Source organism: Clavelina lepadiformis, chromosome 4 (genome assembly GCF_947623445.1).
Source record: "Clavelina lepadiformis chromosome 4, kaClaLepa1.1, whole genome shotgun sequence".
Classification (NCBI taxonomy): Eukaryota; Metazoa; Chordata; class Ascidiacea; order Aplousobranchia; family Clavelinidae; genus Clavelina; species Clavelina lepadiformis.
In genome coordinates, this window is record NC_135243.1 from 19813122 (window position 1) to 19839993 (window position 26872).

At 35.8% G+C, this 26872-nt stretch overlaps 3 protein-coding genes across 13 annotated transcripts; 2 read left to right on the top strand and 1 right to left on the bottom strand.

The window, feature by feature from the left end:
- The first annotated feature begins 905 nt into the window (after positions 1-905).
- Positions 906-5367, top strand: LOC143453462 (cytochrome b-c1 complex subunit Rieske, mitochondrial-like). Its single transcript, XM_076954807.1, has 5 exons — positions 906-1041; positions 2728-2863; positions 3626-3781; positions 4454-4628; positions 4938-5367. The coding sequence occupies exons 1-5, from the start codon at positions 988-990 to the stop codon at positions 5230-5232; spliced, it is 816 nt and encodes a 271-aa protein (XP_076810922.1). The 5' UTR covers positions 906-987; the 3' UTR covers positions 5233-5367.
- A 567-nt stretch (positions 5368-5934) lies between these two features.
- Positions 5935-18453, bottom strand: LOC143453461 (uncharacterized). Of its 5 annotated transcripts, XM_076954803.1 has the most exons (26): positions 18287-18452; positions 14678-15392; positions 14239-14357; positions 13562-14039; positions 13207-13367; positions 12727-12780; positions 12402-12446; positions 12234-12303; positions 11737-11838; positions 11590-11669; positions 11284-11370; positions 11065-11204; positions 10134-10257; positions 9797-9918; positions 9501-9692; positions 9010-9083; positions 8649-8772; positions 8311-8376; positions 8131-8234; positions 7819-7982; positions 7641-7711; positions 7348-7475; positions 7112-7192; positions 6581-6702; positions 6430-6479; positions 5935-6279 (listed from the first exon to the last, which is right to left on the bottom strand). In XM_076954803.1, the coding sequence occupies exons 3-26, from the start codon at positions 14296-14298 to the stop codon at positions 6147-6149; spliced, it is 2832 nt and encodes a 943-aa protein (XP_076810918.1). In that variant the 5' UTR covers positions 14299-14357; positions 14678-15392; positions 18287-18452; the 3' UTR covers positions 5935-6146. The 5 variants fall into 5 exon arrangements, with proteins under 5 accessions (XP_076810918.1, XP_076810919.1, XP_076810916.1 ...); XM_076954804.1 differs by lacking the exon at positions 14678-15392; XM_076954801.1 differs by having other exon boundaries at positions 14239-15392.
- A 279-nt stretch (positions 18454-18732) lies between these two features.
- Positions 18733-26872, top strand: LOC143451488 (uncharacterized). 7 transcript variants are annotated; one of them, XM_076952093.1, is made up of 6 exons: positions 18733-18976; positions 23427-23556; positions 24841-25237; positions 25482-25553; positions 25746-25914; positions 26012-26872. In XM_076952093.1, exons 3-6 carry the CDS (start codon positions 25126-25128, stop codon positions 26121-26123), a joined length of 465 nt encoding a protein of 154 aa, XP_076808208.1. In that variant the 5' UTR covers positions 18733-18976; positions 23427-23556; positions 24841-25125; the 3' UTR covers positions 26124-26872. The 7 variants fall into 7 exon arrangements, with proteins under 7 accessions (XP_076808208.1, XP_076808206.1, XP_076808209.1 ...); XM_076952090.1 differs by lacking the exon at positions 18733-18976 and adding an exon at positions 21799-23147 and having other exon boundaries at positions 24005-25237; XM_076952089.1 differs by lacking the exon at positions 18733-18976 and adding an exon at positions 21799-23147.

Below are 26872 nucleotides of genomic sequence, written 5' to 3' on the forward strand. Positions count from 1 at the left end.
ATTTTTCTTTTAGGTGGTATACAGGTCATTGATCAGTGTTGATCTAGTTTTGAACAATGAGCTACAAGTACAGTAAGATTTTTAATGAGAATGGGCCTTAGTATTATAGCAGGACGGAGCTGCTCATAACTTTGCGGTTCATTTTACTACCGGCTCACAATGTGTTCACTGCAGTGGCTGCAAGGAGAAAAGAACCAAGTAGAAAATTATTTTCTGATTTTTTCCTACCAGTTCAGTGAACACTGAACAGGTTGTCACCTCCCAAAGTCATTGATCACTCGGCCGGATAATCGAATGCCGGTTAAACGAGGGACGGATAATCGAGGAAGTACTGTATTATATTAATAATATTCCCAAGATGTTGGTTCAATTGCTGGCCTTGCAGTAAATGCCACTTGTTTTGTGTTTTCAATACTCATTAGTGCTATACAATTGTAATGCCCTTGGGAAATGCATTACCGGCACTAACTTCTGTTCAGTGGTCCTGGTGAACAGTTGTAAATTTGGGCAATATTATAAAACTGTAACAGTTATAAATTTGGGCAATAACAACTGCGTCCTGAATGATGAGGGATCATCACCGGTTTTGAGTAGTGCCAAGACTTTCCTTAGCTCGAGGGTAAAGGTTATCATACCATACCAGATCTATAATGTTGGTCATTACATATATGTTGGTCATCATTACTATACTTAACATGTCAATAATATTTGGAAGCGCAGTGTTTTCTTCCATTTATTGTGTATGTATGCGTAAGCTTTAATGTTTGATATGAAAGTTTACATTACATGTGTTATTTTGTCACAGTTAATATCGTAAGATGTTCCTACATGCCCAAGCTTAATATTGTTCTTGGAATCTAAATTTAGTTTGAAACAGGCAACTAGCTCAAATTCTTAATATATACGTTTTGACTTTGTTCTTGCAGAGAGCGTTCCATGTAAGTTAAAAAAGTTTGCTTTTTTGTGATTAACTCTCTTGCTAGAATCATGACTTCTATTGCTAGAAATGCTTTTAGGCCGGCAATTTCCAGTACAATCCAGGTAAGCTTATAAATTCTTTATACCCTACGGTACCATCTTTTTCTTTTAATGTCGTATGTAGGTTAATAAGGTAAAGTCACCCAGCTATTATGCAAAAGTGTCTGTTGTAGTTTGCAAAATATTTCCGAAAATCACTAAAATAGACATGTTAATTTTTGCCAAGCTTGTACGGAGATTGTGTTGCCTGTGCCAACACAATTTTCTGGTCTGGATTCAATGGAGGTTACATGACCGAATAAATATGTATGTACATAACTAAGTCCAGTTCTCCCTGTATCATAATGCCGTATTTCAATTTTCTATGTCTGAGTCTACTATAGTCTCTCCTTGTTGCATCAAATACACCTACCTCATAGGTATTATAGTTTGTTGCCCAAGACGAAATTTCTCTGGTGCAAAACATGCAATATCCTATGAAAATATGTAGAGAACTTTTTTCACAAGCTCATGCATTAATTCTTTCTCTTTGTACCTATCTGTAAGTCAGCATAGAACTACCTTCTTCGTAAATTTCTTTAATCAATTTTTTCTTGTGAGTATCTAAATTTTGCTTAGGGACCAGTAGTTCGAAATCTCTCTACTACAGTACAATAGATTGCTCTTGATAGCTTACTGTGTTGCCTGCTATTAAGCCATAAGACCTGAAAAGACCTCAGTGATAATGCCACCAACAAATTCTTGCCAAAACACAAAACATTGTCCAAACAAAGTGTTAATAGACAAATGGTATCAAAATCTGAAAAAGATCATTGCAATAAATCATTGATTAAATATTTTTCAGCATGTTAACCCTGACGTTGACTTCTTGTGGTTTATTGGCTTGTTTCTATTGTTGTCTTACTGGAATTTGAAGTTGTATTGCTCATAATAAACCACTGATTAATGTTCGATACTTATGCATTGTTCCTTGAACATTTGACTCCCTTTGAAAATGTCAAAGATAGTATGCCACACTTTTCAACCCAATTTGTTTCTGTATAGGCTATACATGGCAAAATGAACTTGCAACTAAAATTTAACAGTTCCTATCTGAAAAATTGTTCAATGGACAATGTTGCTAAATCTGGTAAAATTAAAGATGTCATAGAATATGACCTCTATGTTAAAAAATCAAGTGATGAAAAGTGATTTTGAAATTTAGTAAATTCTGGAGTTTGCAATCGATCTCAAACAGCTTTCTTTCGAAAACACATTAAAATACTTCTGAATACTACTGAAGTGTTAATGCCTGGACTTATAATTGTACTTGTGCATTTCAATCAACTTGCGTATTGTTTGTGATACAATAGGACAAAATTTTTCAACATTTAACGTTTTTTCAAAATTTGCTAACAAACCATAAAAAACGTAAAAATACACTAACAATGTATACATTTATTATCTGATTAACCGAAGAAGTTTTATCCTGATATCAGATAGCTAAAATTGCCTCGGTTAATTGGTTAACTGATATCCGGATAGTCCAACCCTATATACATGGGAATAAAGGTGAAACATCCCACTGCTGTAACGACAAAATGTGTTGCAGTACGATCTGTAGAACTTGTTTTATTTAGGTTTGAATCAGGAGGATAATATTTTTTTACTTGTTGTTAGTTTAAAAAGGTTAATGAATTGAGAAAACTTCGTAATTCTTTTTTGTGGCTGGGGTGTTGTTATTACATATTAAAGACTTATGATTTGTAGATAATTGGAAGCAATTCTGGATCAAGGTGTGCTCCTGCTGTGATGAAAAAACCAGAAATCAAAATGCCTCAGAACACTCTGACACTAACCAAGAAACCAATTACTGGAAATGTTGCAACTACAGTTTCATTTACAAGTAATCATCATACACTTGAACTAGATCTAATGCTTGTCATGTTTATTGTTCAGGCCTAGTACTAGATCTTACTTTTCTAGACGTATATCATATCAGATCATATATCATATATGGAAGTGATGCAAGTTATATGTTGCACAGACCTAATATTAGGCCTAAACTGTTTCTTCATTGGGCTTACGAAAATAAATTAGTGGTCCAAGTTAGTTCTCATGTTTGCCTAGCCCTTTGTGAAAGAAGTTAAGTGATGCTGCACTAGATTTTTCTTCGATGTCAGGTTACTGAATTGAGTCAGTAACTAATTAAAGAATTTATATACATGAATGACAGATTGAGTCAGTTCTTGTTAAAATTGCGTTTCAGCTTTGAGGCAATAGAATTTGTTGGTCTACAAATGCGTGTGGGACAGCAAACAAAACAAAGCAAATGTTAAGTCCAGATGTATCTGGTTGACAGAAACTTATTTTTACTTTTTGTGTGAATTGGCTTCTGATATCAATTGACTTGATTTAAGCGTTATTTGCCAAATTGATCTAGTCACTTTTTTTCAAAACTCAACTTGACTTGAATTTGATGACTTGTTTACGACCCTGCTGGATGCATACGAAAAAAAAAAAGAGAAATGATAATAATGTGCATAGGACTTTGTGCAATTTTGATTTTTTTCTACATTTCATGCGTTCATTTCCATTACTTTTAGTGTAACGTCCTGTTTTGTGAGGAATTGTATTAGTGTTACAAATGAAATCTGTCTTATTTCAGGACCAATGGGTGTGCGATATGCTCACACCGACGTCACAGTCCCAGATTTTAACGATTATCGGGTGGGCAACCTCAGTCCGCAGTCATTGACAAATTTTCGGGAAAGAGAAGATCAAAGAAGAACGGACAATAAAAGTTTTAACTATGCTGTGACTGGTATGCCATTATCACTTAAAGCTTCTACACTTACAGAGGTGGGCAGTTGGTCCCAGTACTTGTCAAAAAATGTACCAACTGTATTTGGTATTATTTCATAAAAGTAGATCGGTACCTTTTGTACAGCGGATCCTGCTGCAAGTGCCATTTTTGCCGATATTATGTCCCCGCTAAAGGTTACTTCAGGTCAAAAAATATGTAAACTCACTCTTTGTGACTTTATTAGACCTAATTTGTAGATTAAAAAAACAAAAAGTGCTACAATTGGCATTAGCCTTTAATTAAAATGAAGTTTTAAAAGACATACTTCTCAAAAGCTTAAAGTAATCATTTTAAAAGTACCGAGTACCGAAACTGACTTATATTTCTTGAAAAAAGTAATTCGGTACAGGGTCGTTCTGAAAGTACTGATGGTACCGGTGTTGAAAAATTACCGCTGTACAGTAATTTAGTACTATAGTACAGCGGTACTTCCCATCTCTGAAAGTTTAACATGTTTACATCACATGATATATGATGTTGTAGAATGTATCAAGGTGCTTACTGTCTGTTGTACTTGTACCACGTTTGTTTCCCAAGATTTTAAATTTCCGATCCGTGATTGCTACATGAAGAATACTGTGGTTTGCATGTGTCTCCCTTACAAATAATAAAGTCATAATTTGTATTCAGCCGGAGCTGGCATACTGGGTGTGTATGCTGCCAAGTCGGCTGTTACAATGTTTTTGTCGTCCATGAGTGCATCAAAGGATGTTCTTGCTCTGGCTTCCATTGAAATCCCACTGTCGGACGTTCCAGAAGGAAAGAGTGTCACTTTTAAATGGAGAGGGAAACCACTCTTTATCAGGTTGCTTAAGTCGTGTTAGCCAGTAGCTGATAGTAATTTAGTCAAGGGAAAGCAAAAAATAATAATGTAATGTGATTAATGTTATTGATTGGTTATTTGATGTGTAGTTGTAGCGTTTTATGTAAGTTACTGTCTTTCTTATTGCATAGTTGTATAACAATTTCGTTATATCATCGATTCGATATCAGTGCAGAATCAAAATTTTGAATTTGCACATACATTTAGCTTAGTTGTACACAACATATTTTTGTTAATGCGTGAATAGCCAGTTAAACGTCGAGATTTTATATTCCAAATATCGTGTGGTAGGCATCGGACTGCAGAGGAAATCGCAAAAGAAGAGTCGGTGAACTTGAGCGAACTGCGAGATCCACAGCATGACAACCAACGTGTCATTAAACCAGAATTCCTCATTGTTCTTGGTGTGTGCACGCATCTGGGTTGCGTACCTATCGCGGACGCTGGAGATTTCGGCGGTTATTACTGTCCTTGTCACGGGTCCCATTATGACGCTTCAGGCCGTATCAGAAAAGGTCCGGCTCCTGCCAACCTTGAGGTCCCTGAGCACTCCTTTCCTTCCGAGGGTATCGTCAAAGTCGGTTAAGACAGAATGGCAACAGGCTTATTATTTATCATAGTCAATACCTTTAACAGTTTTAATACGTTAGAATTCAGTTCAAGATTTTTTGTTGAACGTTTCGAAATGTACAAACCGGAATAAATTACCAATCTTTGCCAACTCGATTGCGTTGCATGAAAATGAAACAGACCAGAAAGACTCGGCGTTAGACAGTTAAGAATAAAGATGAAACTGATTTGGCTGCTTATTTTAATGGAATTTTCTATTACCTGCAACCATCGTTGAGAACCCTTGAAAAACGTTTTTACGAACTCTGATAAATTTTATTTTCGATACTTTTGTGCTTGGAATGAAGCCAACAGCTGAGAAAGGAAGCGAAAAAACAGCTGACAGTTACATGTCAGTGTATTCAGATTTCGAAACATTCACATGATAGCTACAAATACACATTTCCCCACAGATCTCCTCCACACACTGAAACGTCAGAGCAGACAGGCGATGTGGCATATTTTTGGTGCGGTTCGGGTAACAAAAAGTACAATTAAAAACCTTATGTTAAGAGGATTTTTTATGGATGGTCATATTATTGTTGATAATTTTGTACGGGAGAGTCCGAAAAACTTCGAACAGTTGGCAACCTTGTCTGAAACGCGTATTGTTGCCAACAACCCTGAGATCTAACCTTTCACTTAATTTCAACAAATCTGGTTTCAATCAACACGTAAATAAAAGTGCACAATTTTAATTCGCCACAAACGGAATAAAACGTGTGACCATTTGAAAGATCAACTGATGATAGCCCAAGCTTTAGTAAATATAACTAAAACACATAAAGCGCCATCCAGCTGATCTACAAAAATTGGCAGCATATATGACCCCTCACTAATCTACATAGCGCCACAGTTGGTGGAGGAATGTTAAGTTTTGAATTTAACATCTCAGGTGAGTTTTGCCCTTTTTTTCATAATAGCGTTCTCCACAACTTTCAGCTGTTCCAGAAGTTCCACTCTGCGATTGGCAATTGCAGACACTTTCTTTGTCGTTCCGCTCATCGCCGCTGCTGGCCTTTTCCTGCAAGATTTTAATTGGAATAATACCATCTTGGCAATAATTTCCAACTTTATACACTACCTATTCTTAAGCACATTCATTAACCTAAAAGAAGAATAACTTGACAAACTATCAGAGTATTTCCATCAGCTACAGCAGAAACACACAAACCTGTTTTCCTTAGAAGCAGCCGTAGTTGGCGCAGCCGGTTTAGGAGCAGCCTGAAAATGAAGAAAGTATTAAACCAGACATAACATAACAGATGCATGTTAAAACTCATACGTGATTTGCAGCATTTAAGGTCGTCGGGCTTAGACCCTACCTTGTTAATGATTGTCATTTTTACGTCCTTTCTTCCTGGTTTAGAAGGAACAGAAACTTTTCCTGCAACCGGTTTCTTTGCTGCAGCCGGCGCTGCAGGCTTCTTGACTGGTACAGCCTTGCCTTTATTGACATAATACACAAGAAAATGTAAGATAAATCGGGTTAAAATACCATTTGCGCAAAACTGGGTCTCTGCTTTCCCAATAAAAAAATTGTTACTGTATAATTGACAAAATCTTGAAATTTTTCAAATTAGGTAATGCTCATGGTTTGGTTTGCTAAGGTAGTCGTTTCATTGTCATTGAGGATTCTATACCAAGAGAAATTGCTGCATGGTACAGTAGCTAGCTGTAAATACTTAGATCTTTGTTGTATCTTAGCCAGATTAAAACAAAGAAACGATGTATTTTGCAGTCGTTCAGCATTTCGATAAGTATCAAATACTGTGGAACATTTGGAAAGATTTTAATTCAGAAAAAGAGGCAAAGAAATTTGTTTGTTAGAAAAGTATTGGCAAACATTTTCCAACCTTTTTTCACTGGCTTCTTCTTCGTATCTTCATCAGAGCTATCGAATGATGATCCACTTGATGATGTGTAGCTGTCAGAACCTTAACAACAAATAGCAGCATGCAAAATTTCTTTAGGATTGTAATCGGCGATTCGGTAACGTATAAAAGCAAACACGAAATTGAGTGAAATGAGTGAGTGAAATTGAGTTAACAAGTTTTCACTTCCATGACTAGAAATCTTTTTTCATTCATACCTGAAGAACTTCCACTGCTGCTACTACTGCTGCCGCTGTCTGAACCGGAACCTTTGCTTCTCGATCGAGATCTGGACTCGGAGCTACTGGTGTGCGAAAACTCACTGCTACTCGACGAATGTGATCTCCTGCATGTGATGAAAAAAGACAATTAACATGCTTTGTAATAAAGTGTTGAAATATCTGCCAAAACGATGTTACTGTACTGTGCATTATACATACAAATTAGAAGTAGCTTAAAGCTTTCATTTAGGTATTTTCACCATGCTAAAAGCACAAAGCGTCACACTTACCTTTTAGGCTTTGATTTCTTTGTAGGTGCTTTTGTTGGTTGTCTTCCCCGTTGTTGCTGTGGAGCTTTGACCTGCAATGAGGAAAAAACTGATTTCAATGATTTTTCAAAACCAATCAATTTTTTAAACAGTATTACTTCCACCAGCGGGAAAACATTAATGCATGGGCATCACATACTTTAGCAGGAGGCTTCAACGCGGGTATTGGGAGTTTAACAGCAGGTTTTTGCTGAGGAACTTTGACTGCTTTCAGCTTTGCCGCAGGATCAACTGTCTTCTTAACTACCTGCTTAGGTGCAGTGGCAGGAACTTTCCCAGATTTGGTAACAGGCTTTGTGGGTTCTAAGAATGAGATTTGGAAAAGCTTAAAGGACATATACCAAGTGTTAAGCGATTGTATATGTGCTGAAAGACAGTCAAACAATTAGTAGAATGGACACATGTGGTACATCTACAAGAGTTAAATATGTTTCTCAGGTGAAATGCATACCTTTCCCTGTTGCAGTTTTGGTCAGGGCAGCTTTCTTTTTCAACACCTTCTTGGTGTTCTTTTTTGGCGAAGGGGATCGACTAGACCCAGAACTACTGAATGAGCTGATTGAAAACATTGAGTTTAATAAGGTGGCATTGTTTTGGAACAGTTTCAGATGTTAAACTGTGAGGTTTTCACCTGGAATATGAGGACCTTGAAGATGACCTGCTGGATCCAGACGAAGATCGAGAGGAATCTGATGACCTGAGTAAGATGATGAAAATGACTTGATGATGACAAGTTGCAATTAAAATATTAGTCTCAGATGAAAATATTCAACTGCATTTTTTTGCAATTAAAACAAAATTCCATGTTTATAAACTGATTTTTTTATTAATTAATAATAAGTTATACAATAATATACATTTTTTTAAATATCGAAACATACTTTTATTATTAATTACAAAATTAATTACAAATATTAATTATTCAATGAATTATTTTAATGGTCAAAACTCAGATTCTTAATTAGTTACCTGGATGATGAGCTTGAACTTGAGCCACTTGAAGAATCCGATCCACTTTTGGTGGATCGCTTCTTTGCACTTTGTCTCCCTCTCGCCCACGGATCACTCCAGTTATCTCCCCTGAAGGATTTCACTGCAATGCAAGAAAGGATTTATTGCTAAGACGAAGATCTTAATGACCGAGATGGTGGAAGTATTAGTGTTGGAAAAATTTACGGAAGCAGTAGTTATGATTTTTAACACATCGTGATTGCTGAGGAATGTTTGTGGGTAGGTACTGCATGTTGTAGTTATATTGCAAAATGTTTTGTGTTGTTGCTGACAATTTATCATCAAGATCACACATCGTCTGCAAGTATGAAAAACTCACTGCTTTTTTGAGGTTTACGTGTCGGATTTGAGCCTTCGTGGCCAACAGCAACCACTCTACTTTCTACTTCTCTCCTGCAACAAAAGATACGATTGCATGCTAGCAAATTTGGATGAGGGAAGTGACTAAAAGCACATTGTCACAAAATCAACAAATTATTACTTTGATTAAGTTATTTAAACTATGACACACTATCACATAATGAAAAAACTAACAGTGACAGTATATGCAATATTTCACTACTTTAAATAAAGGTTTTGTTTATTGAATTTTTTAAGTACTTTTTAATATATGTAGTTATGTTTGTCAATACTCCTTAAATTTTATATAATGCTGATAACTAATGCATTCTAGCCAGTACAAAGTATCATTTACGATGATTCAACAGAGGTCACAGTATCTTGCGATCTCCGTCAACATTAACAAGAATAAAACACTAACTTTAACCAACAGATTCTATAACATTTTTGACATCATGCTGCAAATTAAACCTTGCATCGTCCATCCTGTGATCCCTGTAACCCCGATCAGGATGATTTCTTTGCATTCCTCCATCTCCTCTCAAATCTCGGAACATATCATCAGATCTTGGATGAGGAGGCATTCGGTGGTCACGAGCATGCATCGGAGGCGGTTGGTGACGATTTTGGGGATGCGGTGGACCTACATGCCGTGACGGAGATCTAAGCATCAAAAGAAATTCTTAACAGCAAAAGGACTAAAACAAATCTGCTTAAACTTTCGTGCGAATTGCAAAATTTAAGTACTACGCGGACACGATGTTCACCTTCTGTCACCTCCTCCGTGTCGATCTAACATCTCACGATGAAGGGGATGCCCTGGTGGTGGAAAGTTTCGCTCTTTATCCATCCGTGCTCTTTGGGAGTCAGGATGATGTGAAGGCATATTCTAAAATCATTTACAGAATCTTCTACTTATCAATATCAATACTGTAACAACCAACAGTTATCTAATAGTCTGATTAAACTGTAAAACTAGTGGCCTGTAGGCTATGGTGGTATGTTTTTATGTTGTAACAAGAAAAAAAAACATAACCATAAAATGTTCTAGCAACTTTAAACAAACATGGCAATGATGATGTAGGTGATAGTTAATGAAGTTACCCCGACTGGAGAGCGACCTCGGGAACCCTGGGACTTATCAAATCTCTTGAATTTCTTCAACTCTTCTGGTGGTGGTACTGCATATCGATCATCATCATCAAATGCATTAAAAGGATCAAAACCTCTGCGAAAATATTCATTAGAATGAAGTGATGCTTTGATATTGGTTGTGTTTTGAAAACTAACATTGTATTCAGAATACAGTAAGATATTTATTATAAAAAAGTTAAATGACGCAATTTGCCAAATACAACATATAGTTTTTCAAATACAGTAGTTACCATAAATAGATATTGTAATATTTCAAAACTGACTCAAGCTGATTGGTTGACACCTTGGCAATGTTTGAGCATAACTCAGTACGCAAAAATTTGAAATGACTAGTTAAGTTTACACCAGCTATCTAAGTAAAAGGTTATTGTATTTGCAAAAAGTAGTATTCCAACCAGACCTGGTGGCTGGTACTACCTGAGAGCATTAAAAATCAAAACTGTTTTATATTAAAGTTGCCTTGTGCCATTTTTTATCGCATTTCAAGTGTGGATCGAATCACTAACTAAAGACATTGGACCAGTTTATTAATAGAAGGTTTTAAACTTTATATTACCAAGTAAACTTGACAAAAACTTGACTTTTTCAATTATTCTCAAATTGTATAGCAACATAGATTTGAAATTAAAGGTCACAGTTATAAAAAGGTGTCGAAAAAATTCTTGAACTAGTGGTTTATTTCATCAAAACGCCTGCCAAAGTTTACTTCAGTTATAAGCGTTGTGATAATGTAAATGTTAAGTTGTCTTTCTAAAAAGCATAATGTCTGCTTGGGTTCAGTTATAACTCATCTCTCATCATAAGTCTCTTAATTTCTTTCTTCCTATATCTGATGTGATCTAAAACTTTCAATGTTAGAAAAGTCTGTTGATTATTTCACCTGGCATCTTCAACCAGTGGTTTGTGAGCGATGTAGTCCATATCACGATCCACGTTCAATGCTTCATTGAGCGAAATGACTTCACGTTTCCTCAAAAAGTCCGGTTCATTGACTTTCCTTTGCATCGATTTCTTTCTCATCTGCAGGGTTCATAGTTGATTGAAAGAATAAAGTCTCGACTTTCAGACCAAAAACCTGTGAAGTCTGTCAATTTTTTACCTCTTTAGCATGACGTAGTCCTCTTTCCCAAGCAGTTTCTATCCTTGGCCCAGGCGTCATTTCAGTTGGCATGCCATGTGGAGGCATCTGAATACATTTTCGACGCATTAAACACATATATTAATTGCAATCATATAGATTACTCAGCTTTTTTTGTAAAGTAATATGTCTTTTGTTGGGAAAAACTTATGTTTAGTGGTGTCAAACTTTGAAGTAAATGTATACAAGGTTATATAAAGCAGTAGTTACGGAGTCTAATGGTGATTACAAATATTAACAATTCATTTCACGACAACTTCATCTCACCATTGCATCTGCTGCTGGCGGAGGGCGCTGTTCATTCAACATGTTTGCCCTTTTTCTATCATCGAACATGTTGTATCCACCTGCAGGCATAGGAATTGAAACATAGAATGTGTAAAATCAGAAAAAAACTTCTACACGAAAAGTAACCTTTGTCGTTTATTCCAGGGTGAATGAAGCGGCATCGATCACCCCACGTGCAGCTTCCTCTTTCAAAGAATCGACAGATTTCACGTGGCACTGCAGGCCCCTCTAAACACAAAATAATTGCAAAAGGCAAGGATTAACAACTAGAGTTTTTAAAATAGTGAAACATGCTTTACAAGACAACTTTAGCTGGACAAGAAGTGTGGTTGTTAAAGGTAGTGTTAATGATCAGTGTTTATTGCTATTGTCATAATTATCACTACATATAATACCTATAATTGCATAATAAAATTTTATTGCCATTACATGGTATCCTAATCACTACACATCAAGACTCATAAGGTAGTAAGAAAACTAGGTATGCATATACTTAGCAAAGAAAGAACATGAGAGGCCTGCGATAATTGGAAAGAGCCCGGATATTGCTTAAAGGTAAACTGCACATGAATAACAAGAATTTCACAACGAAAAATTTATCTATTTTACAAAGTTGGACTCACCAACTGGGTCGACCATTTCTCCCTCCTCAAAATCATCAGGATAGAAACCTTGGTGGGGTCCGCGAGAAACCTGCGAAACATCAGCAAGGCAGAAATTTAGCTTCGAAAACACTTCTACACCATGTAACAAACATCCTACTTGAAACATTAGATTAGCATGTTTTGTACCTTTGCTTCGTTGTCACTTTTGATTTCACCGTCACTGGACTCAATCTGCCCAAAACAGTTTTTTCATTAAAACTAAGTGGCAAGTTTTTTGCACATGTGTCAAGTACATAGAAATGTTGTCATTGTAATTGGATAAAGCATAAGCGTGGAGATTTGAAGAGGAAAGGGATAGTCGGTCAACTCAACCAATGGACAACTTAACTCAGGACATTTCAACCCATATATGTTGGACGGCTTGTCCTGGGTATAATCGCTCTGGGTTACATCGCCCATGAATTGAATTGACCTAGATCCGACAATGAGAACATAAGTTTCCTTTACTCACTTCTCCATCTGACATTTCTTTTTTTGCTTTCTCTTCAACGCTTTTTGTTCCTTCCTGTTGAGAAAGCAATAAAAATTCTAACCTATAGCTGGAATACGAAACAATCTGACACATTGTGCAGAGTGCCAGAGTCATTGGCAATTCCAATTGCAAAGAGATTTTATATAACAGTATAAGAAAATTAATATAGAATATATATGTTGTACAATATATGTATATATATAGATTGCAGCCAAGCCGATTTCTTGTCATTTTGTAACATATAGTATATATGTAATAATTAATAATATAAGCAACTATAAATTAATAACAAACTACAATATCAAATAAATCTATATACATAACTTGCAATATATGCATCAACTACAGAGACATCTTAAATGTATATATTTTATGTACTGTATATAAAATGAGACAATGAGAGTCTATCACCATGGGTATACTATCCAGTAAAGGTGGAACCACAATCTTGCAAATTACCTGAGGAGGCACACCCATTGCATCAACAAGATCATCTTCATCCTCATCATAGTCAAGTTGGTCAAGTTCAGGCCGCACCTCATCCAGCACTCCTCCATAATCTACCTTTATCTTTTCTTGAACTTGAGGAAGTTCATCATCGTCGTTTACATCCGAATCAACTAAATTGGTAGGATAAACAAATTAGCATTGTTGAAAGCAGTAAGCAGATAAATAAACAACGTTTTGCGCGAACAAAAAATTAAAGCTACTGGTTGGGCATCTATAACTATAATGACATAGGCCACCATGAGTAAGGCATTTGAAAATTGCAATTTAACAGAAGTTTGAACCAATCAAGTAATTACATATTTACCTATTTCTCCATCTGATTCAGTTCCATCCTCTTTCGTCTCAATGTCTTCTTTGTCAATTTTATCTTCGTCAGTTTTGCTCTGGACAGCAGTGTCTTTATCTTCACTTTTACTTGCTTCATTCAAGCTTTGTTTGTCTTTGTGCCCCATCTCCTTGTTATCTTGTAGTTCATCTTGATCGTCAGAGAATTTATCATCTGCCTGCTTTTCTTTGCACTCAACTCCATCCAAGGCTATATTACAGGATGCAACATCATCATTTTTGTTGTTGTTTATCTCAGGAACTTCAGGCACATGGTAATTAGGCTCTTTATCCTTCTCCATTAAACTGTTGGGATCTTCCAAGTCATCACTTTTGTTCTTGTCCTGATTCTCATCCACTATCTCGCCCTCTTCTTCATCATTACCACCATCATCTCCGGAAGATGCAACTTTATCTTCCTTTCCATTTGCCTTGATGAGTTCATCCCCAACATCAACCTGAAGCAAACACTGTCTTTTATCACTGTGTCGCTGTCTGATATCAAATTAATTTAGCATATTTTCCAGAATCAGCAAAACAAAAACATCTAGCAAAGAGCACAAAATGAAAAAGATCTCAAACAAAACATATTTCCATTTATCATATACGTTCACTTGTGCACTTATGGAGTCGATGATATTTATTTAGCATGCTTACTTTTTCGCTCAAGTTTTCTTCAGGTTTATTAACCTCTTCCGTGAAACCTATGGTGTCCATGTTGTGTACAATACAACTTGGAACTGTGAGTACTTCCAAGTGATGAAATTAGACAAAACCTTCAGATAGAAAGAAACACGAAATTGTAAGTGGTTATAAATTGTCCCGAGGACAAACAGACAATAAGCTGATGCATATTCTGGGCTCAAATTAGAGACAGCTTTACAAACTACCTATTTATAATGACATAACATACATATATATGTATGTATGTATCATACCGTATATATTCAAAGGCATGTCTTAATATTTTGAATAGCACACATTTAATATTATATATACAAGTAAATAATAATAATAATACTTAATCTCATAGATGCAAAAAGGGCAATAGCTGGAGTTTTTTAATTGTTATATTTAAACACTTTGAAAAACAAACCATAAGTTGTCTGATTGTAGTTCCTGCCATATCGAAGCATTAATTTTTACTTGTAGTTTTTATATATTGGTCACTGTACACTGTACAGTTTACAGGCAGAGCCAGAAAGGTATAAATTGTGACAACAAAACTCAGCAATACTGAAGCAGAAAATAAACAAATTTGTCTTAAAATGTAGGATATATTAAAGTTATGTATATCCATAATTATATGGTTCTTTAATTCAAAATTCATCATTTTATTTTAGGAACCATAATGCTGTCACTGATTTTTACACCTTCTGGCACTGCTTGAGTATTTATCTTTATGAGTTACATTGCAGCATACTGTAACTCGACCTCGTAAACCTGATCATGCAAGAAGACCATTCCACAATCCTGTCTGAGTACTACTAACTTGCCTAAACTATGAAACAGCAGCAAAATAAAGCAATTGTTTGGCTACTCCATTGAACAGAAACACAAGAGTAGCCTATCCAAACTTCACCCAAACACCAAATCTTGCACAGAAATTATACCAAAGGTATAAAGGCTACCCACAACTGTACGATCAGATCATAAATCGAGTTAGTAATATAGCTAAAAATCAAAATTTTACAAATCAGCCTCAAAAACTTTCAAAGGGAGAAGTAAAATTTCCATGACAAGATCTGGTGTTGTGGTTTAGATTTGATATTTACATTTGCAGGAGAGCAAATGATTGTCCGAAGGATGAGCTGAAAAACAGAAAACACAAGACTTAACAACGTGCAATTTAATTAATTTTCATTCGGAAAACAAATCTAAATTCTCTGATAACACGCATTGCTAAATGAAATATACTGCGAACTTATTAATCAGTGTGATGACTTCTACACTCACAATGATCCTTCAAGCTTTTCATGTTAAGTTTAAGGGGGTTAATCTTTATGGAGAGTAAAAGTTTGAAACACAAAGAGTGACAGTTCAGGAGAATCAGCTTAACATGAACTTAGTATCATTATGTGGAACAGTGCTGTTAACTTGCGTTTTTTTATCATTTAAATGACTTTAAGTCATTCATAACCTACATACTTCTGCCACACTTTTGTCAAAATTGACTATTACCATTACATACGTATATTAGATACCTCCCTCTTTATCATCCCATAACCCTTGCCCATGAGGGCTTTTATGTGGGAATAAAAAATTGAAAGAAATCTGTTTGGTTTCAAACTCATAACTGTTATATATCTGTACTGTTATATGTATATCTGTTTTGATACATGTCACATAACTGAAACTTTAGAAAAATATTAATAACGTCGATTAAAAAGATAAAATCAGTAAGAAGTCAGCCAAATGGATGCTGCCATTGCAACACTAGACTAATCCATAAAAATGACATTCAATTTTATAAAAGTAAGTGCAACACAGGAAATACAGGCATAGGCCTAAGTTTCTAAATTCCAGGGCAGGTCTTTACATAAGTTAGGGATTCCGCTAATTTAAAAACAGTGGTTCTACCTTTTTTGTAATGTAGGGTACATACGGTTTCATCGCAAACTTAGAATTAATGTGAAAACAGCAGTAAGAGATAATGGAAAGAAATCAAAGTTTCATCAAATCATAAATAGCAACAACAATGTTTTTGTGACACAAAAGCCTCTCGCTTCTCATTCGTGGCCAGAGTGTGACCATTCACGTGACACACAAGCAAGGGCGTGAATGTTCATGGGTAATTGCGAGTTGGTTAGTAAGTAGTGGCCAGTGGTTAATAAAATCATCTAGTTCATCAATCACAACTTACAACCACTCATATACAACATAACATTAAACTTTTGTTAGTTGCCCCGACGTAAAATGCAACAGAAAAAGACGAGTTGCAAAGACAATAGGTTGTGATTAAAAGCTATTGGTAAATTATCATTAGGAAAAACTAAAATCCCAGGGCGGCTGGGAAAATGCCACCGTACCGCCTGCCTTACGTAGCTATGATTTCAGGAATTACAAAAATATAAATTACAAAATACAGAGATATTATATACAAAGGCTCCCCAACAAATAAGTGAGAAAGGCAAATATATTACAAAAAATTCCCTTCCTAGCATGTAACTTACATACATATTGTATATCATAAATTGTCAACCTAGGAGCCACGACCCAAAGTTAGGGCACCGTGCATTATCCGTTGGTCACTTAATCTTTTCTAGTGACCATCACACCAAAATTTGCATCTTTGCATACACGATTTCTCGTCAAAAATACTGGAAAGTTTGCTTTCAGTGCGTCAATAAATGTAATGCCAAAATTTACACCACGCCAACATACTACTTATGATATAAAATTGTATTGTTTATTTTCACCATGAAATGTGAGGAGTGGAAGTTACGATGCTAACTGTTGTAGTTATGACACAATAAGACACATGCTCACGAACAATTAACGAGCAGGAAAAAAATGGTAAAGCCCAAGGGTCCAAAACATGCAAGATAGCAATAACAGAGTTGTGCTTTAAGATGTAGGGCATAACCTATACATATAGGACAAAAGGCAATTCTTTGCCAGAAAATTGGGGCATCATGCAAATTTTCAAGTATATGCCACTATGGACTGGAAGGTTTTGTGCACCGGACAACAGAATTATCAAAGGCTGGTGTGCACCCAGGATGGAAAGTTTTCCCTGCATGGAGGGTAACTTCATTTCGCAATTTGGAAGCTTTTCTTCAAAATTGTGGGCAACACGACTGCATCTGTGATTCTTTCTGTAACAACTTGTACTTTCTACTGTGGTCTTGTGAAGCATTATAAGCTACCGAACAGTGCTAACACAACTCTGTCACTTCAAATAATTGTATACCTGTAGCCGGAATCGCTCTGTATCGATATGGTATATATCGATATAAATATCGATATATTTTCCAATCCACCGGAGTTGCGATTGGAAAATGTCTGCCGCAAGTTGGCATATATGAGATCATTTTCAAAATACCCGTTAACATTGGTATGGTAGTTTGCATGTCAGTTACACGACTAAAGGGGTGAGTGCGAGTCAGAAATAGCCTAAATCGCGACATGGCAATAGCCAGCAGGCTAGATTTTAACACTCTTAAATCGAATGCAAAAAAATAAAATCTTCAGCAAAAATTAGGCAATTTGTTCAAATTCCACACAAATTTTTTCCGAAAAAAAATCAATCAAAATCCAAACTTTATGATCTTGGTGTGCACCAGCAGGCAACAATAAAATGTGCATTGGTAATTGGGAGTGTGCACCAGATGCCGCAGAAGTAATGTGCACACCAAAGTAGCTTTTTAGATCCATTTTGTGCACCAGTCATGTCCAATGAAAAACGCTTTCTTTTCATATGAGCCAGTAGGGCTTTACAGTCAGGGTCATAAATTACGATACTTACCGCTAATTGCACAAAATAGCTTAAATGCAATACCGAACATCGTATTCTAGGCCTATAGGCTATGCTATCACATGCTAGTTGTAAGTACAGAAAAACGGGAATCTAAGCTAGAGTGCTAGACTATTTTCGTGTTTCTATATTTCTGCATTTTGACACAAACTGTCTACTATGCAAATTATATGTCGACTAGGTTAGACTGTCAAGGTAACTTCAAAAAATATTGGATTTTAAACTTACCTATCTAGCCTACAAAATGGAGGCTGTATCCAACACAGAATTATTTGAACTGTAGTAATGGTCTACAGGTGTAGGTTACTAGCCTAGGCCAAGCAACAAACTTCCGAGATAACACTTTCACCGAAAGTAGCCTAAGACTAAGCATGCTAGCTCATGAAAGCATAATGACGACCATGATCAAAATGAAATGGGGAGTTTTGCCAAACCTCCAGTTTTTCCTTTAGACATCTAATAATTAATTATCTAATATGTTAATTTTGGGATAATTAAAGATTAAGTTAGGTTAAATTAACAGAAAAGTCTAATTCTTCGTAAAATAAATTCGTATAATACATAATTGACTAATTGTATTATATTTTTATTTTTTTCTACCGTACGGCTGATCGAAAGACAAGTGATGAGTGATGACACAACGGGACTTGGGATCCTTGCCACCCGCTTCGTCAAGGATTAGCCCATAGGAAAGGGAAAAAAGATTGCACGGATTACCCATTCGTATGGGCTAAAAAGAATATTTCCATCTCTTAAAATAATTGTTGGAAGGCTAATCGTGTTGGTATGAGTAATCCAACCGAGCGATAGGTCGAATAAGTAATCCAGTCGAACTGCTGTGGCTGGTCATCGTACGGTACGATTGGATGGCTTAGGCTACTGTTAGGCTACTGTTGAAGACTACTGAGATCTATACCGGTATGTATGGATAAGGTTTGTATAGTGATTGATGCACGTTGGAATGCCTTGCACAAACTATAAACGGATCTTACTAAAAATCTGAAAAGGCTGAAATGAACAAAATAGCCTAGTTTTCGATTTCAGTTCTTTCATGCGTTTGGTGTGTCTGGCATTAACGCTGCTTAATTGGTCCTGTTTCGTAGACAAGATATAGGTTATCTACCTCGGGCTTCTAGGCACTGGAATAGCTGCATGCTTACTTACTGAATGTAGAATCCAAGCAAGTTCTAAAGACTGCTTAATTGTTGCACAGTGCAATGCACAATGGTGTTTGAACTGGCAATCCAGCCAACGATAGACCGGTACTCTAGTAGCCAAAAGTCACTTTTTCGGGTTTGCAGTGCTCATGCAATGTATTAAATTGAATTGTGGTAATTGCATGGTGCTTTTATTCAGCATCAGGTTGAAATAGTTTTGCCTTCAAGCTGGTCTGATTGCATCAATTATATACACGTGGCATACCACTGCTGTGGCATAAGGTCAAAGCGTTTCACAGCAATCAACATGATTTTCTTTATTTGGCGGCTAGGATAGAAGTATAACTTCATATGTCATTTTAGTTCGCTTCCATTAACCTTTGTGGTAATCTTTAATTGCTCCAGCCCCACTTATCTGGCTAGCTCTCAAGCAAGTTTGGAATGATACACATATGTTTTTTATTGCTTGAATTTAGGTATGTTTATCAGAAGCACTGAACTGGAGCAAGCATTGGTAATACCCCAAGGGCATAACAATGGTAGTGCTACTGGATAGTGAACACTGCCTAATTGCCAGCTCTAACCATTCGGCTACAAAGCTGGCTACTACTCAACATTGCTGCTTTCTTACATAACGAGCTTGCAGAGTACAGTGATCTTGTGTGATTGTCAGAGAACTTCGAAATCCTGAGTGGAGTGAATGAGCAACTTAACGTTGTAGTATTCCAAAAAGGAAATCCATCTGATATGCAGATCATAAGCAAAAGGCAATCATTTAATTTGTCTTGACTTTCAACAAACGAAGGTTTCAATCGTTCTCAAAGAGTGCTATTTGTCGATTATATGCATTCATGAGTTTGCAGATTATTACAAATTAAAAATGATAATAAACGGCCTCTAGAAAATAAATGTCTTGTGTAAAAATATCCCTGTTTTACCATCAGCCTGCTTCCTCTGAGCAAGATGTTATTTGGCAACACAAACTAGATGTTTGAGCTTGAGTCAAGTAACAACTGGGTAATGCTGCCATCCAAAAATTGATGACTATGTATTCCATGGGGAACGTGGGGATACAATAGCTGGATATGTTGTAATCTTTATTTTGCAATCTTCTTTGTGCTACGTTCACAAGTTACAATGTTTGCCATTCCCTATTTTTACAGGGTTGAGCAGAAACAACCATCTCCAGATAGCAGGCAATTAAGTCCCCCACACCATCCTTAGCAGTGTAGAGCCAGTGAGCAATGGGTATCTTGATTTTATTTATCCGGCTTGCTTTTTTGCTGAGGCAAATAGTTTCGGGAGGAGCAATCAGAGTGGCTCCGTTTCATAATGTGCAAGGTAAGGAGTGACTCTATCGCACTGAAGCCCAGCAGGTTCAATGCTCACAAAAACAGAAAAATTGTCATGCTGTGGGGTCCTATAGGTCTACATCCAGTCACAGGACGCTGTTTACTATAACAGTGTAGATTTGGTGCCCAATGCCCATTAGTCATTTTTTGACCAAAGATTTAAATTTTCTGCAAGGTGTCACAAGGTGAGCTGTTGATGTTAGCTTTAAGCTCACGTTTTGCTACCTTGGTGTTAGGGTAAATGGATGCTAACACTCATTGGTAGCTTTATTCTCCAATTTTGGATATATGCATTGGCCAAGGGTCAGCTCACTGTTTCCCAATTTTTGGCCGAGTACCCGATCTCTTGGTGGGTCGTTATTTAAGTTCACTCACCACTTGGCTCAACTGTGATGGGTAATTAATAATAATTATTTATCTCGATTCATTAAGAACAATTAGTCTATTGGCAAAGATGCTGTCATTATCACAGTCATGTGTCATGAGGCAAGGTCCATATCTGCCGGGGACTCGCTCAGCATACATAACTTGCTCTGTTGACATTGTTTGCGCTTACTCAGTCATGTGAGTCACAGCAAGAATGCTGATATACTTCAAGACCTTCTATGGTAAACAAGCCACTAAGCGATACTGTGTAGTTCGTACCGCACTACACATCAGGGATGTTTTCAAACGTACCCAAAAAGGACAGGCATCAACGCAGACATTTGGGAAGTGCTTGTTGATATGCAGATCATGCTGTTAGTAGTGGCATCAAGTGAGATTAGGAGAAAATAATTTAAATTGAGACAACAAAACATAGTGACCAACCAGCAGTCAGAGTAAGTCAGAGCACACGCTGTGGCAAAAACTGCTGTCCGAGAATTTTTCTGCTGATCGATGTAAGATGCTGCGCTTAGCGAAATTGATTACTTTTGAATGTGCTTCATTGCTTTTTAACTTAAGACAAAAGAAGGTTTTGTTAGATTATGCAGAGTTTTTTTGATGGTAATAATTATTGTCAACAGTAGAATATTTTGATTTGATTTCGTATTTTAAATTCTTAAATTAAAACTATTTAAATTTTTTAATTTGTTTGGAATGCAACATTATCCACCACCAAACATTGTTTGCCAGCTGAAATCTTCTGTTTGATGCACATTGTGAATGACTGAAACTTGGCTATTTTGGGAGAAACTTCACTTGGAAGTAAATACATAATGCATGAAGTTGTTTAATTTGGAAACGTTTCATGTGTACCCCTTTACTGACCTTTGTTGTTGTTGTACCAACTTTACCCTAGTTTGGGACCATGAAATTCTGAAGCCTGTCTTGACTTTTTTATTATCTGTTTTACATATTCTTCAAATTATTTCAAAATATACCACTACCTCCGACTAAAAAGTGTCAGTAAGATTTGTTCTACCTTTCCAAGAGAATGTTTAGAGTTATTACTGAAATGTGTACTTTGGCTCTAGTGCTCTTGATTTGAATCTTAGTCCATGCGAAAGCAACCATCTCAAGTGGCTGCCATCAAAATTACGACAAATAAAAGGTTGTTGTTGTCTAAACGATTGCTTTTCTGCGAGGATTGAAAACAGCACTTCATTTTGGTGTAACGTTTTCAAAATAAAACTCAATTTCTTCCTGAAGCCACCTACTTTGTATGCTTTTCAGACCAAACATTTCAATTAAGAAAGTTACGATTAGCAAAGTTTTTGAAGGGCACCGGTTACTACAATATATATGATATAATGGATTTTAGTTAAAACATCCTCTTAAAAGTGCTTGTAAACAACAAGTGCTTGTAAACAACTTGCCACCTCTTAAAAGCCATCCACTTTGAACAGTAATGTTGGCAATTTATTCTCAACTGCATTCAAGAATGGCCTATTTAAACAAAAATCTGGTCAAAGAAGTTGTGCAGATAAATGGCTATTTACTCCGAAAAACAATCGCTTATTACAAACAAATATCAAGTATATTGATTTGGAACATTTGTCATTTCATGTCACAGCTACTATCGCTTATATTTTTACATTTTTATAGCATCAATGCCCATAACTTGGTTTTGCTGAGACAGACAATGACCTCACAGATTAAGTGTTTAATTCACATCAAAGTATGTGCATATAAGCTATTAGCCTAAAGAACATTGTGATATTGTAATACTATAGTGCTGTAGGAAAAGACTTACGTGTACCATATACATAAAAGGGTTGGCCAAACTTCTTGATAATCTTTGAAGCCTTTATGATTTGAAAAGGAGTTGCAGTTGAAATATGGCGCTTACTGTTGATTACCAAGCACCAAGAAAATCATATCTGTGCACAGTAAATTTTTGACATCTGTAAGACTTTAGTGTTGAGCGTTTGCTTTTATTGCAACATGTGCCCTAAGTTATATTATTTATTAGGATGACTATCTTTATGTGTGTATGTTCTATTCTTAATTCATATTGAGTGGTGATTACTTCTTACAAAACTAATTTTTATCCAAACAGTTTAGTTTATTGCATGTTTTAATTTTTGTAAAATTGTTAAAATTTTGTCGTACTATTTGCTCTTTTCTGAGTAACATGGCAAGCACTAGAAGATCTCGGTTAGTTCTTCATGTATAATAGCTAACTTATATGTATATATCTGTTGTATATTTAATTCGATCTTTGGTCATAAATAAGTAATTGTTAGTATGGCATTTTTTTCATGTCACTCTGTTTATTTGCATACAAGTCACTAAAAGTGTTAATAAAACGCTATTCTAAATTGCCGTCCAGATGGACGTAAGATATTTCGTGTAGATACAGACAACCTGTATTTTCAATTTAAAAAAAAATATTTTTGTGTCTCACTTATTAATAATTTGATTTGCATTGTTCAGTAAGGACATTTCACAAAGCCAACGGGATATGCTTATATCTTTGTGGGAAACAAAAGGTATGAGAACTGCAAAGTCAGAGCACCTCAATGAAGCAACCATTAATACTGGTTTAAGTAAAAACCAAATCAAGGTGATTCATCGTAGATTAAAGTTTTATTTGCCATAATTCATACTTGCTGTAGTTATCAGCTCTTTCAGTATTACCGCAAGCTGTAGAACTGCACTCCCTGCTTTACAAACAAGTTACAGTTCATTACTGTAACTCTATGCTGTAATTTCCGCTTGAAGTAGGCTATTATGATAGAACTCTGGTTGAAAGATGCCATTACGTACTTTAAGTTCAAAGATTGCAACAGTTGTCTTCGCCAAAATAATCTTGTTGGCTGACAAAAAGCTCCGTTCCTTGTCCGGGACAACTCTCCAACTTAAAGTAGTTATTGCATGTTTATTGCATGATCTTACAAAATGATTAAAGTTTGTCCCTTTCTCAGATCTCTTGTATGATGGTATGTTAAACTGCCACTACTAAATACTTTTGACGCTTGTTTACTAGCGTTTTGCCAACTGCTGTGTTTTAGCGCTGGATTTACAATTACAATGCATCGATAAGGCCAAGGGTTCAAAAAGTTAAACCTTTTCGAAAACGAAGATTCACAGGCTACAATCTATTTTGTTCTTCCATTAAGAAACAGAATATTGGTATTTTTAATACAGTTGCATGATTTCTTCCCAAATTTTCAAGGGAGAAGCTTCTAGACAGCATCACATGTGTTTCATTTAAGATATGTACAAGGTCTGATATTCTGGCTGGTTTGCTTAATTGATCGCTTGCTTCATTGAGTCATTAGCATTATGTCGTTAAATGCACAAATGTAGTTCTCACTGAAAATAATTTTCATTGTTTTTCACCTGATAAATTGCATTCATTGATTTCATGCTTACTGTGTTCGTTACTAAATTTGCATGTAGTAATTTTTTTTTCTCGGTTTGATTGTGAAACTTGTGTCACAGTGTTAGTTCGATTAGTGAAGAGCATGATACATAATGAATGATGCATGACTTGAAGTGCATGCTATTTGTGACCTCACATGATACGTGTGTAATGAATTTCCAAAAATGTGTTTACTGTTATGTTGGTTATTAGAAAGCCTTAGATATCGAAGATGTTAACATTGATTGACGCTGTTAAATCTTAAGAGGTGTAAGCTTCTACTCAACTTCAAAATTTACATAAATGAAGGTTTCACTATGTTAACAGCTGAACAATGAAAGTACTAGTTTAGACAAGTTATCAAAGTGTTTTGCATGAAGTAAGGTCTTGCCTGTTTTCAGTGTTTCTTACTTTCAATTTATGTTCATTTTTTTATAAAGCTTTCAAATGTTCTGTACTAATTTTTAATTGCTGTTTTTCAAGATTTCAAACTCTGGGGTAGCAGGTGGAGAGAACTTTTGAAGCAAACAAAACAAGTTTGGAAAGAGAAAGCAAAGACCTTCAATTCTGAAAGTTCCATGCCACCAAATGAAATGGATGGAAATATGAAAAAAAAAACTTAGACAAAATGCCATTGCTCGAATAATTCAAGCTATATGTTGCTGTTCATATTATACTATGGTGTAACCGTGCTGTACACGAAACAAAGGTAACTTGTTCCTGTTTTAGTGTGGTGAACTTGAGGAAATTGGTGTGGCCGTTGGTGGAATGGCATTTGTTAACGATACATTCAATGCATTTGGAAGCAGAGATGTAAGGCCATATTTCTTGGAGCCAAGTGTTCAAAGTGGCTTTATTGAGATATTACATTGCGGAAAAGGTAATTTTATGTAATTTACTGTGATATTTCTAAACATTTGCAAGAACATGATTAACTACAGTTACATTTACTGCAAGCATATATTAAAAGGAACTTTTATAGCACTTATTTTTTAACTTTAATTCATTGAAGATTTTTTTTGCATATGAACCTGAATGATATTAGTGTCATCATGAATCATGTTAATCATAAAGTATGAAAAAATTTTCATTAGAAGTAACGTATGCTATATATTTGTATACAGCTTGCAGTACTTCAAGACAAAAAAACACCGAATTGCAAATGAAAGTTCGAAAAATTTTTAATAAGAAATATTGTAAGTCTTTTTATGCCAACAAATTGTCTTTCTTTAGCCTAACGGTGTGAAATAAAAAATTTTATTATTAGTGTTGCGTATTTTTCCAAGCAATAGAATGTAATACAATAGAATTGATGCTAATTGTTTCATCTTAATTATATTAAGTTGTGTTTGTGCATGCCTTGGTATCTTTGCTCTGGTGCTTCACAGGTGAGACAATGCACAAATCCAATGGACGTATGCCGTATGCTAAAATTAACGAGTTCAGCATCACTGGAATGCCTTGTGGAATCCCCTTTCGAAATCCCGGCAGTTATGGTCCAGTCGATTGCCAGAAAATTATAGATGAGCAAGAAAATATTATAATTATGAAAAGGGGGTAAGTGATGGGATTTCTGTAATCTTTGCATGCATAAAAGGATTACATTGCAAATTTTACGCTGTGCGCTTTCTGTTATACTTGTTGCTCTTTATAGTAATTTGGAGCTGGCAGAAAACAATTTAGTTCTTTTGGTGACAACGGAAGAATGTGAAAATGAGGAACATTTGCACTTTGCTGAACCAACACATAGAACAGTAGATTGGTAATTTGTTCGTGATTCAGTGTTATATGTATAACGAGTAAAAATTCCCGTATTTTACGGACCATAAGGCGCACTTTAAATCCTTTTTTCTCCTCATAGATTGATCGTGCGCCTTATAAGCCGGTGCGCCTTATAAGCCGGTGCGCCTAATGTATGGATCATAATGCGTATGCGCATGCTCACAACGTATTTTAATGAGCTTTATACGGTAACACATGTGCCTTATAGCCATATGCCCTTATAGTCCGATACGCCTTATGTATGAACAAAAAACTAATCAAAGCAATTTATTGACAATGCGCCTTATAGCCCGGTGCGCCTTATGGTCCGTAAAATACAGTACATCATTTGCCAGTTTCGTTTTGGTAATGTTTGTTATTTTTACATTGCCGTACAACGGTGCAATGATTTCTTCTGACCAACCTATTGTGCTAATATACTGTACAGTATATAATTATATCACACACGTATTGGTGAGCGGATAGTTACTTTTCGCTAATTTTCCTTATTTGTACAGTTAGATTTGTAGTGTGCCTCTTTTATAGTCTTTTATTATTAACGTAAGCTGCGATCATTCATTCCATTTTAGCACCTCATCCTTTATTTATGTCCGCATTTTCGTCATTGTATAAAGTTAACATTCGTTAAAATTGTTTGTTGTTTTTTTACTTATTTCACCGTCTTCAATATTTTCGTAATTTTGCTTTTCACTTTTTGACTGCGCTTTCGGAAAATATACTGTGCTGAATCAAA

Coding starts and splice junctions, on each gene's coding strand:
- LOC143451488 (XM_076952091.1), top strand. CDS start 25,126: ATGGCATTTGTTAACGATACATTCAATGCATTTGGAAGCAGAGATGTA. Junction 25,238..25,481: donor GATATTACATTGCGGAAAAG/GTAATTTTATGT, acceptor ATTTGTATACAG/CTTGCAGTACTTCAAGACAA. Junction 25,915..26,011: donor ATTATAATTATGAAAAGGGG/GTAAGTGATGGG, acceptor TGCTCTTTATAG/TAATTTGGAGCTGGCAGAAA.
- LOC143453462 (XM_076954807.1), top strand. CDS start 988: ATGACTTCTATTGCTAGAAATGCTTTTAGGCCGGCAATTTCCAGTACA. Junction 2,864..3,625: donor AACTACAGTTTCATTTACAA/GTAATCATCATA, acceptor GTCTTATTTCAG/GACCAATGGGTGTGCGATAT. Junction 3,782..4,453: donor TTTTAACTATGCTGTGACTG/GTATGCCATTAT, acceptor ATTTGTATTCAG/CCGGAGCTGGCATACTGGGT.
- LOC143453461 (XM_076954802.1), bottom strand. CDS start 14,298: ATGGACACCATAGGTTTCACGGAAGAGGTTAATAAACCTGAAGAAAAC. Junction 8,773..9,009: donor ACGTAAACCTCAAAAAAGCA/GTGAGTTTTTCA, acceptor CTTGCATTGCAG/TGAAATCCTTCAGGGGAGAT. Junction 7,193..7,347: donor CAGCAGTGGAAGTTCTTCAG/GTATGAATGAAA, acceptor TTTGTTGTTAAG/GTTCTGACAGCTACACATCA.